Source organism: Ovis canadensis, chromosome 15 (assembly GCF_042477335.2).
Source record: "Ovis canadensis isolate MfBH-ARS-UI-01 breed Bighorn chromosome 15, ARS-UI_OviCan_v2, whole genome shotgun sequence".
Lineage (NCBI taxonomy): Eukaryota > Metazoa > Chordata > Mammalia > Artiodactyla > Bovidae > Ovis > Ovis canadensis.
This window is the reverse complement of record NC_091259.1, coordinates 58,183,476-58,197,200: the sequence shown is the minus strand read 5'-3', so window position 1 is coordinate 58,197,200 and position 13,725 is coordinate 58,183,476. Positions and strand designations below refer to the sequence as shown.

The window sequence follows — 13,725 nt, the reverse complement described above, 5'->3', positions numbered from 1 at the left end:
AGAGTGTACCTGTCCATCCCAAGCTCCCTAACTATCCCTTTCCCTTATCCTTCCCCCACCCTGGGAATCATAAATTTGTTCTCTGTGAATCTGTTTCATAAATAAGTTCACTTGTATTATTTCTTTTTAGATTCTGCATATAAGGGATGTGATACAGTATTTCTCCTTCTCTGTCTGATTTACTTCACTCTGTATGACGATCTATAAGTCCATCCATCTTGCTACAAATGAGTTATTTCATCCTTTTTAATGACTGAGTAATATTCCATTGCATATACGTACCACATCTTTTTTATCCATTTCTCTGTCAGTGGACATTTAGGTTGTTAACGTGTACTGACTGTTGTAAACAGTGCTGCAGTGAACATTGGGGTATATGTATCCTTTTGGACCATGTTTTTTCTGTGGATATATAGCATCTATTGTTTTTGATGAGAAGTAGGCTGTTGATTTTATTTAACTTCCTTGATGTGTGATGATTTTTTTTTTTTTTTGCTGCTTTTAAGATTTTCTCTTTGCCTTTGGCTTTTAACATTTTCTGTGATGTGTCTGTTTGTGAGTCTCTTTGCATTTATCCTATTCTCTCAGTCGGTAAAGAATTTGCCTGCAGTGCAGGAGACCCGGGTTTGATCCCTGGGTTGGGAAGATCCCCTGGAGAAGGAAATGGCAACCCACTCCAGTATCCTTGCCTGGAAAATCTCATGGACAGAGGAAACCTGGTGGATTGCAGTCCATGGGGTCGCAAAGAGTCGGGCACGACTGAGCGACTAACACACACACACAGAAGTTTGTTGAACTTTCTGGATGACTAGATTAATGCTTTTCAATAAACTTGGGAAATTCTCAGGTGTTATTTTTTTGTATTGGGTTGGCCAAAAAGTTTGTTGGGTTTTCCTGTGCTTTGGAAAAGCCCTAATTTTTTTCCCTGCTGCTTTCTCTTCATCCTCTCCTTTTTCTTTTGGCCAAGTTCTGTGGCTTTCAGGATCTCATTTTCCTCATCAGGGATTGAACCCAGGCCACAGCAGTGAAAGTGCAGAATCCTAACCACTAGGCCACCAGGGAACTCCCCATCCTCACCTTTTGATCCTTCCATTATGCGTGTGAGCAAAGTGGTATTCCACATTCCTCTGAAACTGTTCATTTTTCTCATCCCTTTTTCCTGTCTGTTTTTTTGGATTGTGTAATAGTCTCTTTTAGTCCATCATCAGATTTGCTACTTCTGTCTTTTGCTGGTTCAGAGCTGCTGTTGAGCTCTTCTGAAATTTTCATTTCAGTTATTGTATTTTTCAACTCTACTGCATCCCTTTGGTTCTTTTTTGTAATTTCTATCTGTTAATATTCCTTATTTAATGTGGCATTGTTATCACACATTCCCTTACTTCTTTACTTATGGTTTCCTTTTGTCTTTGAACATGTTTATAGTGTTTACTTTGAAGCCTTTTTCTGTTAAGTTTAAAATTTGGTTGCTCTCACAATTTCTGTTGTGTGCTTTTTTCCTGGTGTATGGGTCACACTGCCTTGTTATTTTGCATGCCATATATATATATACATATATATATATATATATGGGGTGGGGGAGAAAGAGATATCTATATATGTATGGGGTCCTCAGGTAGTGCTGCTGCTGCTGCTGCTGCTAAGTCACTTCAGTCATGTCCAACTCTGTGCGACCCCATAGATGGCAGCCCACCAGGCTCCCCCGTCCCTGGGATTCTCCAGGCAAGAACACTGGAGTGGGTTGCCATTTCCTTCTCCAATGCATGAAAGTGAAAAGTGAAAGTGAAGTCGCTTAGTCGTGTCCGACCCTCAGCGACCCCATGGACTGCAGCCTACCAGGCTTCTCCATCCATGGGATTTTCCAGGCAAGAGTACTGGAGTGGGGTGCCGTTGCCGTCTCTGTCAGGTAGTGCTAGTGGTAAAGAACCTGCCTGCCAATGTAGGAGACAGAAGAAATGATGTGAGGCTTAAACAGTATTGAGTACTGCCCTGCTAGAGTTAATTGTATACAGGTTCTAGGAAAAATAAAAGATGCTGGAGGCTTAAAAAAAGAAATGTGAGGTGAAACCCTGGGTTGATAAGATCCCTTGGAGGAAAGCACACTCCAGTATTCCTGGAGAATCCCATGGACAGAGGAGCCTGGCAGGCTATAGTCCATGGGGTTGCAAAGAGTCGGACACAATTGAAGCAATTTAGCATGCACACATACACACACATATACATACATGCACAATATATATGTTGTTAGTGGATTTTTTGATAGTATACTGTAGCAACTCTGGCTACAACTCCCAACTCCTCTGAGGCTTATTATTATTTACTTGTTTATTTGTTTGGTGACTAGAAAGATTATTTCAGTGGTCTGTTCCCACCACCTCCTTATAATGTGAAGCCTCTGATGTTGCTTCTCAGCGGGTACAGCCTTGGATATGCCTGCAGTCACTTTGAATGGCAGTGGTTTTGGCAGGGCTGTCTTTGACTGTCTTTTCCTGGCCACACTCAGCTGTTAAGTGCTCTTAGTTGTCATTTGATTATTACTCTGTTGCTTTCAACAATGCCCTGGGGCAGAAGTTTTCTCCACAGACTGATCCAACCATATCAGAGCTCCTTTGAAAGGATAGTTCCTGAGATCAGTGTTAGAGATTTGTTCCTAATCCAAGGGGGCTCCTCCCAGCTGTCTCTTTTCCTTGTTCTCATCAGCAAATTCTTTAGCCTACAGTTTAACCTATATCTCTAATGAATCCACCCATCTCCTCTCAGTTGCCTTTCACCACAATTTTCACTGTTTTTCAGAGAGCCCTTAGTATTGAACTTCTTCACATTCTGTTGCAAATAAAATAATTTCCTTTGGGGAGAGGTTAAAAAAACTCTGTTTAAACCCTGCTTCTCCCACCAGGGAAAATCTCTGAGCTATGGTTCTGGAGTTGAAGGTCAGTTGATAATGGCTTCTCTTTGACACCCCCACCTTAGTAGCTAAGCATTTGATGGAAGGGTGGCAGTACCCTTCTTGGCTTACCTCTCCCAGAGTATAATTGCTGTCTTATAAGCTAGGAAAATGGCAATCAACTCCCCAATATCCTCCGTGGCTCTGCATCCAAGGTGAAGTCCCTGCCCCATATGTGGGACCTAGGTGGAAGTAATGGAGGAGCCTGGTGGGCTGCCGTCCATGGGGTCGCTAAGAGTTGGACACGACTGAGCGACTTCACTTTCATGCATCAGAGAAGGAAATGGCAACCCACTCCAGTGTTCTTGCCTGGAGAATCCCAGGGACAGGGGAGCCTGGTGGGCTGCTGTCCATGGGGTTGCACAGAGTCAGATATGACTAAAGCGACTTAGCAGCCGCAGCAGCAGCAGGTGGAAGTAGGGAGGCCCACTTCTTGGCTGGATTCACCTAGAACTTAGCTTTAGCAACAGGTAACTGAAGATGGGAGGAGACATGCTGCCATCTGCTTCTCTTAAGCAGATAGCCCTCCAACTGGGAGCCTGGGGAAGAGGGAGCCTTCTGTTCTTGGCTGCACCAGTCTGGAATGGAGTTTCTGTTTTACTGATTTGAAAGTGGGGAGGAAGAGAGAAAGCAAGTGTTAATTAAAATACTACAGACTGTCACTCTTCTTCCTGAGTTTTAGTAGATCTTGAGCAAATGTTTCTTCATTTGCTGTATGCCCTAGGACCATTTCTAGAGACTTTAAATGATTGCTGTTAGAAAGTAATTTTTGCCACTTTTACTGGAGAGTGGGTCTGTGGAGCTCCTTACACTGTCAAGCCAAAAGTCCCCTCTAACACATCAGTTTTTAAAAAGTCTTACCCATAGCACATTCTGTACCCTGCTGTGTATTCATCCTATATAAATATAGCAGTGGTGGTTTAGTTGCTAAGTTGTATCCAACTCTCACGACCTCATGGACTGTAAAGCCCCTTAGGCTTCTGTGTCCATGGGATTTCCCAGGCAAGAATACTGGAGTGAGTTGCGATTTCCTTCTCCAGGGGATCTTCCTAACCCAGGGATCAAATCCAGGTAATCCTGCATTGCAGGCAGTCTCCTGCATTGCAGGCTGATTTACCCACTGAGCCACCAGGGAAGCCCAAATATAGCAGAATTGATCCCAATTAAGAAAATAATCCTTTCTCTCTGGGGAAATATTTTTAGTGATCCATCTTCATCCCCCTCTCATAAGAATCCCCAGGCAGTAGTCCTTGGCTTGTTTTTGGATACTTTGGTCCCGATAGTTTTCAAGACTGGAGATGTTAGTATTTATTAGTCTTTACCATTCTGGCCAGGTACTTAGCAAGTTGCAACTTTAGATGCTACCTCTAAGGTTTGATCTGCATCATATGACCAATGTCATGGCCTGAGGACATCAAGGAGAATTCCATGACAAGGACTAAACTATATTATTGACCTCAGAGAGATTCTATATTCCTGCATGTAGGCTGGGTGCTAGATATATGGAAGTAAAAGGAAAGGTGAAGTTGCTGCCTAGAAGATGTTCCCCTGGTTGTGGAAATATCTGTGTAAACAGATAAGGATATAAAAAGGATAAGTGGATATTATGATGGAGTCACAGAAGAGGAAGAGTTAAGTTAGTTTTACCCATGTACAGGGTTGCTAATGTGTCATTTGAATCTGAAAAGATGATTTGGAATGCTTAGCAGGAGAGTGTTTTAGCTAAGGGAATAGTATGTGCAAAGATGTGAGAACTGCCAAGAGCCTGGTACTTTCAGGGAATTGCAAGTATTTCATTATCACTTGGGATGGGAAGAAGGGACAGTTGATATGGCAAATAAGGCAGGGAGGGTCTTGCCAAGGTTGTGAAATTTCTATTTTAAATGGAGTTAAAGCTTTCAAAGTAAGAATCATTGAATAAAATAGAAAGGGACTTATAAGGCAGTAGATTACAGTGCCTTGTCTATTGCTGATTGCTTGGCACATGGTCCTAATATATTGAACAGCAAGCACTTAGGAACTGTCTGTCTTCTACCTCTTCTGTGTCTTCTTTACACATGAGAGATCAGCATCATTGTAATAGTAGGCTCCAGAATTGAACGTTCTTAGTATCCTTATATTCCTCTTATAGTATTTTAAATGTATTAATATTTAGTGGAGCTCAGTTCATACATATGAGAGCTTATTTTGTGCCAGGTACTATTCTAAGTTCTTTATGTGAATTAATCCATTTATAATACCATTTATAATACTGGCTCCCGAGAGATGCTCATTCAGTTATTTAATAACAACATACCCTGCTCTGTGCCAGGCTCTATGCCTGGAGATTGGCTTACAGAGCTGAATTACTTATTTATTTAGGTGTTCCAGAGAATTTGCAAGGTGCTGGATAAAGAGATAAATGACAAATAAAATACAGTTTCTATATTTGAGTTGCTTAGGGGGAGTAAAAGGGGAGTAATTAAATAGCAATTATGGTATAATGGGATAAGTACTGTCACAGATGTATGACCCTGAGAACTAAGAGAACAAATAGGATAGGGCAATTAACTTGCTTGGGAGAGATCTGGAAAACTTCACAGAAGCAGAGACTTTTTCTTCAGCAGATGGAAGAGGAGATATATATTAAATGGAGCACCTTGTGTAAAAGCTTAGAAGTATAAAGGAGCATGGTTTGTTCAAGTAACCTGAAGTGGCTTGATGTATCTAGAGCAAATGTTAGCAGACTTTTTCTATAAATGGCCAGATAGTCAATATTTTAGGCTTTACTGTCCATATAGTCTCTGTCACAACGATTCAGTTCTGCCTTTGAAGCATGAAAGCAACTGTGGACAGTGCATAAATGAATGATGTCTGTATTCCAATAAAACTTTATTTAAAAAAACAAGCAGCAAGACGGATTTGGCCCACGACTGTAGTTTCCCGACCCCTGGCCTGGAGTATAGATGTCTGGTAGGGAGGGAGAATGGCTAGGAAACTGACTGAGAAGTTACTCTATGGGCCAGATTGGAACAGGCCTTGAATGTAAGCCCAAGAAGCTAGGGCTTTATCCTGGAGTTTATGGGGAGTCATGGGGTTTTAAGTAGGTATGTTGGTATAATTAGATTTATACTTTACAAATCTCCTTTTGGTGAGTATGGTAGCCGGGCTGATAGGAATAAGACTAGATGTATAAAGGTGAGTGAGAAATGACTGCCTTCTCCCTTACTTTGAGCAATAGCTTCTGGCCTCACTGAGAACAGATACTTTATCCCGACATGTTCACGTCCTAGCAATCAGTACCAATGGTGTGCAGAGCTGTTGTAACTAAAATGTGGGTCCTTGCTAGATATTCAAGGGGTAAACAAGAGTTGGGAAGCTTCTCAGACCTGAGGTATGTGTGTTGTGGGTTATTAACATTGTATGTATGGAGAAGTGAGAGGGCAGGTGGTGTGGTGTGGTTTGGGAAACGTGGAGGGTGAGAAGTGGGGAACAAGGTGAAAAGGGGAAGGAGGAGAATTGCTTCCAGGGAAGAACCCAGGAGGCCTGCCTGATTCCTGCACCCAGTGATGTGCTGCTGCTCTTCCAGCTTTACCTCTTTGAATTCTGTTCCCTGATGAAGCTGGATGGACCTATTTTGATGGGAATTCTGGAGAGATGTCTCCCTTCCTGTCTGCTCTCACCCACACCCCTTCACTACTGCTTCACTTGGGATGGGGTTGCATGCTTTGTGCCACTGCCAGGGAAATCACTTTTCTGAGCTCACAGAACTAAGTATACCTAGTGACAGCTGGTCCCTTGGCTCTTCAGATAGCTGCTGAGCTGCAGCTCTAGCCAGTGCTGCGTTCCGCTTGGTGAGGCAGAACTCTCACGGAGCCTCTTAGACCTTCCTGACAGAAGAGCTGCTTGTTCTGAGTCTGAGATAGTAAATCCTTGTGTGGGAGCTGAGAATTGCCTCTTTGGTTTTGTTTTTGCCTTTTTGTTGCTTTTAAACTTTGTCTTAAATTAGACTGTAGCTATTAGCTGAATGTGGGACAGTTCAGAGTGATATGGGATAATGCCTTCTTCAAGTATACTGGACATCAGAGTTCTGGCTCTATACAACATTTTCCAATGCTGTGTTTATAGCTAGGTAATTGGGACTGTCTATCAAAGGGTATACAGTTTGATAGGGGAGATAGACCCATAACAAGACTGAAGAAGGTATACACAGGGGCCGTGGGAGCACAGAAGTATCATCTTTGATCAAGAAGCCCTCATTGTCTTCCTCAGTACCCACTCCCCCACCTCTGCTGCTGCTGCTGCTAAGTCGCTTCAGTCGTGTCTGACTCTGTGTGACCCCATAGACGGCAGCCCACCAGGCTCCCCTGTCCCTGGGATTCTCCAGGCAAGAACACTGGAGTGGGTTGCCATTTCATTCTCCAATGCATGAGAGTGAAAAGTGAAAAGTGAAAGTGAAGTCGCTCAGTCGTGTCTGACTCTTAGCGATCCCATGGACTGCAGCCCACCAGGCTCCTCCGTCCATGGGATTTTCCAGGCAAGAGTACTGGAGTGGGGTGCCATTGCCTTCTCCATCCCCCATCTCTAAGCTGCCCCAACTGTGACATCATATTGTTTGATATGGACAGTTAATTTTTTCTTAATTTTAAGTAAAATTTAAACAAAAGCATCTGTATAAAATTTTGCATTATAATAATTAATTTTTAATGAGCAATCTACATAAAAACAATGTACTCGCTATACAAGCAGTCTTATGACAAGTCCCTTAGCCACCACCCTCCCTTCCCATCAAACTGCAGCCCTTAAGCCTCTCCTAAATGAAATTCTAGAGTTGTCACTGGAGTTCAGTGTTCTTAGAACTTTAGGTTGTTTTTTTAAAGAGAGTTGGACTTTTTGGGTGAAATTTGACTTTTTAAGTACAGTTTCAATTTAGAAAATGCTCTGTGGGCTATTAAAAGACATGTGCAAAGGCATTTTATGACTTCTGCAAACATGACTTATTTAATCCTTACCGCACTCAAGTGAGAGGGATAATTAGCCCTGATTTTGAGAGGAAAACAGGCTCAGAGATGCTGAGTTGCTTGCCCCAAAGTCACACAGGAAATGGTCTGTTTACTTTTATTTACAGTATGCTCCTTTCCTTTCCTTAAGGCTTGATGGTTGCAGCCCCACTTCTTTGTTCTCTAAAGAGGTTCCACTCAGCATCTGGCCCTTCCTTTAGGTATAGCTTCCATCAGCCTACATTCCTCACTTGACCCCCTCTTCTTGCACAGCTCCTCTGTGTCCACTTGGCATCAGGTGAAGTAACTAAAAAACTGGGGGCTAGAATAACCTAAAATCTCAATCACTCACTTGTCTGATTCCTGGGCTGGGAGACTCAGACATCTGGGCCTGCTCAGGCATCGCTAGCTCTCTGTAGTCTCTGCAAATGACCTCTCCAGAATGACAGATCAGGGTGGCCAGGCTTCTTACATGTTGGCTCAGTGCTCCCAAGGCATGTGTCCCAAAAGGGAGTGAGCCAGGTGGAATCTGTACTGCCTTTTCTAACCTAGCCTGGGAAATCATTCGACATCATTGCTGCCACATTCTGTTTTTCAGAAGATGAGTCACTAATGTCAGTCTGTGTTCAAGGGGAGAGTTCAGCTTTTGTGGGAGGATTGTCAAAGACTTGGGGACATATTTTAAAATCTTCACAGCAAGTAATTTAATCTCTTTAAACTTAATGTTTTGAGGCAAAATTTGGGAGCAAATTGTGTTCATGTAGGGTATTACTGTTCTCATTTGTAAAATAGGTATGATATAATCCATTGGTTGTGAAGATTAAATGAGAAAATAGAAGCTCTTGGAATGTTGCTTAGTGTATAAATAAGCGCTCAAAAAGTTGTTAATTCCTCTTCCTTTTTCCATGAGTAAAAAATATGAGGAAGGAATTTCTTATATTTTTTTCTTGAGTGAAACATGTAACAAAGAAGAAAAGGCAGTCTGGTTGGCAAGTAGGACATATTCCCATGGAAGGACACGTAGATGATGTGATACACTTGTACATCTGGCAGATGGGATGTGCTGTGACCTGTGATGAGATCTTAGTGGGGTGATGCCCAGGGGTCTCTTGTGACTTGTGTGCTTTTCCCTTGCAGTTCCTGAGGGAAGACCTCAATTACCATGACCCAACAGTGAAACACAGCACCTTCCATGGTGAGGATAAGCTAATCAGCGTGGAGGACCTGTGGAAGGCATGGAAGTCTTCAGAAGGTAATTAATAGCTTGGTTGTCAATGCTAGTTCCTGGAAGGTTTAGAGAAGAGAGAAGAAGATGGGTAGCAGTTTGGCTTTAAAAGGACATGAGTAAAAATGCTTAGTAAAGAGCAAACTACTGAAATGGTTCTATGTCCAGTCACTCAAAAGAGACTGTATCAAGACTGAATAACACTGAGTAGAGTCACTCTGTTGAGAATGGGGAAAGATGCTCCAAAGAGAGTTGGGTTTGTTCTTTAGCAGAATTCTTATTGAAAACCATCCTATTTCCCTACCCCTATCTTCACCAGCTCCCCACATCCCCCAGAGGAATCCCCCAGCTTTGGCTGCTTCATCTCCAGAGACAGGGAGCCTGCTGGCTTTTTGAAGCAGCCCTTTTCTTCTGAAGATCCCCACTTGGTCCTGGCTCTGCTGAGTCCTGGATGATTCAAAGGTTGGGTCAAAGTACAGTTAAGACTCTCTCTTGAGTCTTCTCTTCCAGGTAAAACAGACCTAGTTAGAAGAAAGCATTTCCCCCCCATCCTACTCTTCATCTTGGTCTCCTTCTTGTAGATACTTGCATTAATGTCTTTCTTAGATCATGGCTCCTAGAGCTGGACGCAGACCCGCAGGTGTAGTTTGATTAGCACAGAGATGCCCTGTGTGTCTGTTCATGCAGTCTGATTAGCTGCTGGTATCTTTAGCAGTCATGTCACTCTGCAGACTCATGCTGAACTTGTTAAAGCTTTAGATATTTAGATCCTTTTCTTGTGTAAGACTGCTAAACTATGACTCTGTGCTCAGTCTCTCAGTCATGTCTGACTCTTTGTGACCCGCTGGACTGTAGCTCGCCAGGCTCCTCTGTCCATGGAATTTTCCAAGCAAGAATACTGGAGTGGGTTGCTATGCCCTCCTCCAGGGGATCTTCCTGACCCAGGAATTGAACTCGAATCTCTTACATCTCCTTTATTGGCAGGTGGCTTCTTTACTCCTGGGCCACTTGGGAAACCCCGCTAAACTAAGAGTACCTTTTCTTGGGGGAGGGGTTGTTTTTCCTAGAGCATTTGCTTCAGAATTCCAAATGAAAGGGCATGTCTAACTGTGTGAGGCTTGACAGGGAAGGGAAAAAAAGTGCTTTAGCCTCCTTTCCATTTGTGTCTGTGGCTAGAGTGTCCTTTGATATTGAACAAGAATGGAAGCAATCTTCCCTTGGCTCTCTGAGGGTAGGTCTTGATGCTAAGAAGAATTAAACGTAAATGACCACCAGTGTCCCTGGTTTTTCAGATGAGGAACCTTAGGCCTAGATTTATAAAGTTATTTGTTCATTGTATTTAGTAAATAGTGGAGCCAGGACTTAGACCTGGGTCTTCTGCTCTCTAGGCCATTGTTTTTCCATACCACTTTGGTTGAGAGCACTGATCTGGCTGTAGAGAAGATCAGTTTTGGTAGGAATGAGGCACTGTCTATTTTTGTTTAAATTCTTACCTAGGATTATGGAATTTCAGTTCTTGAAGGGATCATCTATAATGTAGATGGAAAACAGTAGATTTAAACAGTAAGACCTAGATGCTAATCCTGATTGTAGGATGGACAGGCTGATACTTCCTGTTAACACTATTTTTTAAAAAATCAGTTTAGAAGAATCATAACTTAGCTATATACATAGCTTACTGGAAATCATTAGAAGTTGAGTTCCTTGGGGTGCTTTTGTTTAATAGCTCCTGAGCAAGTCAGAGAGATCAAGCACAGAAATGATCTTTGGAATGATACCAGCACCGCCAGGAAAAATCTTCTAACACTATTATTTAATTTTAGTTTTCTTCTTTTCTGTAATAACTTGAGGCCATGGCGCCTGGGTTTTAAGAGTGGGTGTCATAAGTAAGAACTTAGAATGAAGGATGGCAGGGAGAACATTCCTGGCCTTCTCTAAAAGCCACAGAGAAGAACTGGGAAGGGAAAGTGACCAAGAGAGTGCAGCAGCAGAGGGACTGAACCATAATATTAAAAAACAGCTCAAGGCAATTTTCTGGTAAGAACTTTATTTCTGAACTTAGCAACTAATTGGAACACTTCCAAACGTGTTCTAAATGACAGGAAGATGGAAGACGATGAAGTGAGTTTTTAAGAGTTGGTACCCATCACTGATGAGCAGAGAAAAACATTTCATTGCAGTGATGTTGCTCATAGCTAAGCTAGAAATGATACATACAGACAATTTTTGGATTTGCTCACCATGTGTCATTCCTGATGGTTTGACAAACTAAAAGTGAGAATCTTATGTACGATTTCTCCAAACAATTTGTTTCATTATTCCAAGTTAAAGCTCCTAATTTCTCTGGAGTTACAATTTCCAGGGCTACAGAAAGCATGTGCTATTCTGGCACTGGCTCAAAGTTGCTGGCCTGGGTTTTGCTAGATGATGTAGTTATCAGCAGTGGTCATTTCTATTCAGAACATTAGCTGACTAATGTTACTACCATCTATGTGATTAGTGGTGTTAACATTTTCTGACTAATGTTGGAGCCAGTCTTTTCTCTGTTATTTAGATTTAAGCCAAAAAGCCTGGTAATTTCTACATTAGCCAGCTCTGAACTTTAATAATAAAAACAATAACAACTAAAAACCTGACATTTAACATGTGCTAGGACTGAAGCGACTTAGCAGCAGCAGCAGGCAATGTTCTGAGTGCTTTACGTATATTAACTCATTTATTTCTTACAAAAAGCTTATGAAGTACACTTATTACAATTGTCTCCATTTACAGATGAGGAAGATGAAGCAGAGAGAGTCATTAAGTGAAATAATGTAATGCAATTTTGTTATTCACTATCCAGGGTTAGTGCAGACTTCATAAGAAAAGGGCACAGTACCTAACAAGACTACTCTCACTTCAGACACCAAACTATTAATAGCTGTAAGCTTTAGGTATTTCCAGACCACCTGTGCTCTGACTAACTGGCTACAAAAGCAGGGGTTCCCACAATCCCCTCAGGTTTAATAATTTACTAAATGACTGTCAGGATTCAGGGAAGTGGTATGCCTATGATTATAATTTTATTATAAAGGATAAAAATTAGGACTAGCAAAAGAAAGACAGACACCCATATGGCAAGGTCTCATAGGGTCCTGAACGTGGAGCTTCTGTGCCCTCTCCCCATGGAATCAGAACTTATCACCCTCCTGGCACATGAGTCATAATGCAGCCATGAAGCTCAGCTAAGCTTCATTGTCCAGAGTTTTTATTGGGTTCTCCTATAATATAAGCATGATTGATTGACACACACGATTGAATTCAATCTCTAGCTCCCTGTTCCTCCCCAGAGGTTGGGCTGATATCACTTGGCTCAAAGTCCCAATCTTCTAGTCACATGGTTGATCTTTCTGGTGACCAGCCCCCATCCAGAGTTCTCTTATTAGCATGAACTCAAGTGTGATCCAGGGCCCACCACAAATAACAGAGATACTCCTATCATCAAGGGAATTGACCTTAAGATAAAAAACAACCAAATTCTTTATTATACACAATTAAGTCATTAAGTAAGGGAGAGCTGAACTGGTAGGGCTGAGGAAGAGTTGAGAACAAGGGCAACTCCAGGGATCCCAGCAGCCAGGACTGGGGAATTGGCCTCTTCTAACTGGTAACTCTCATATGACTCAGCTATATTCTTTTTTCATCTCTAAGTGTCTGACTCTAAGTTCAAGAGTCAGATATGGTGGAGGGAGAATCAGACTGGCATAGTTTGGATCACAGACTTATGTATGATAGTGATAGTGAGAGAGTATGTGTGTGGGTTTGGGGGAGCGGTGCTGGAGGGTGCTGTAAATTCGAATCCCTTTAAGATCCTTGAGGTAAGGGGAGGGGCAGTTCTTTAATGGAAGAGAAGCTGAGTGAATTTTGTAGCATCTTTGAGAAATAGAATTGTTGTTTGTTTGCTTGAGCCAGTGAAAACAGTAACTATGCCCTTTGTAGTGAGGGGAGGCATTGACCCAAGAGAATTACCTTCGGAAGCGTGGCTTTCATTCTTTAAACAAAGTGTGCTGTTTTACTATTTCTTCTCCCCTTTCCTGAACATGAGGTTTAAAAAGATGTTATCTGTTGGACAAAGCATATTTCATAATAATTTCTTTACCCATTTTTATGGATCAAAAGCACCTTAACTATCAACTTTGATTCTAACTAAGGAATATAATTCCAGATAAAAGCAAAAGAACTTGGTATTCTAGTATCACTCAGAACTTTGTCTTGAGAGGATGTTTGTTTTCTACTAGGCTTTTGGAAATAAGAAAATAAGCTGACTGTCTTCCTGTTCTATCCGTGCTGTTCATTGTAGGACAAGATTTTTTACAGGAACAGTAGAGCAATATTGGAGAACCAGAAGAGTTTCAGGAAGAAAACTCAGCAGAACTGGCCTCTCTGTTGACATAACACAGGGGACCAGGTGGCACTGGAATTTAGCATAAACCATTTCAGAAGTCAGATCAATATAAAAGAGCAGACATCCCCTTTTTGCTTTTACATAAACCCGGCAAGAGATCTATTTATTCTGTTCTTTTAGCTATTTAAAAATTACT

At 41.9% G+C, this 13,725-nt stretch overlaps 1 protein-coding gene across 6 annotated transcripts in view; it reads left to right on the top strand.

Moving 5' to 3' along the window:
* STIM1 (stromal interaction molecule 1) overlaps nucleotides 1-13,725 on the top strand; it is a 196,154-nt gene that overhangs the window by 132,778 nt on the left and 49,651 nt on the right. For all 6 annotated transcript variants that reach the window (XM_069553454.1, XM_069553451.1, XM_069553453.1 and 3 more), the window contains one exon: nucleotides 9,058-9,172. In XM_069553454.1, coding sequence (XP_069409555.1) covers nucleotides 9,058-9,172 — 115 coding nt within the window. The remainder of the gene's footprint in view (nucleotides 1-9,057; nucleotides 9,173-13,725) is intronic.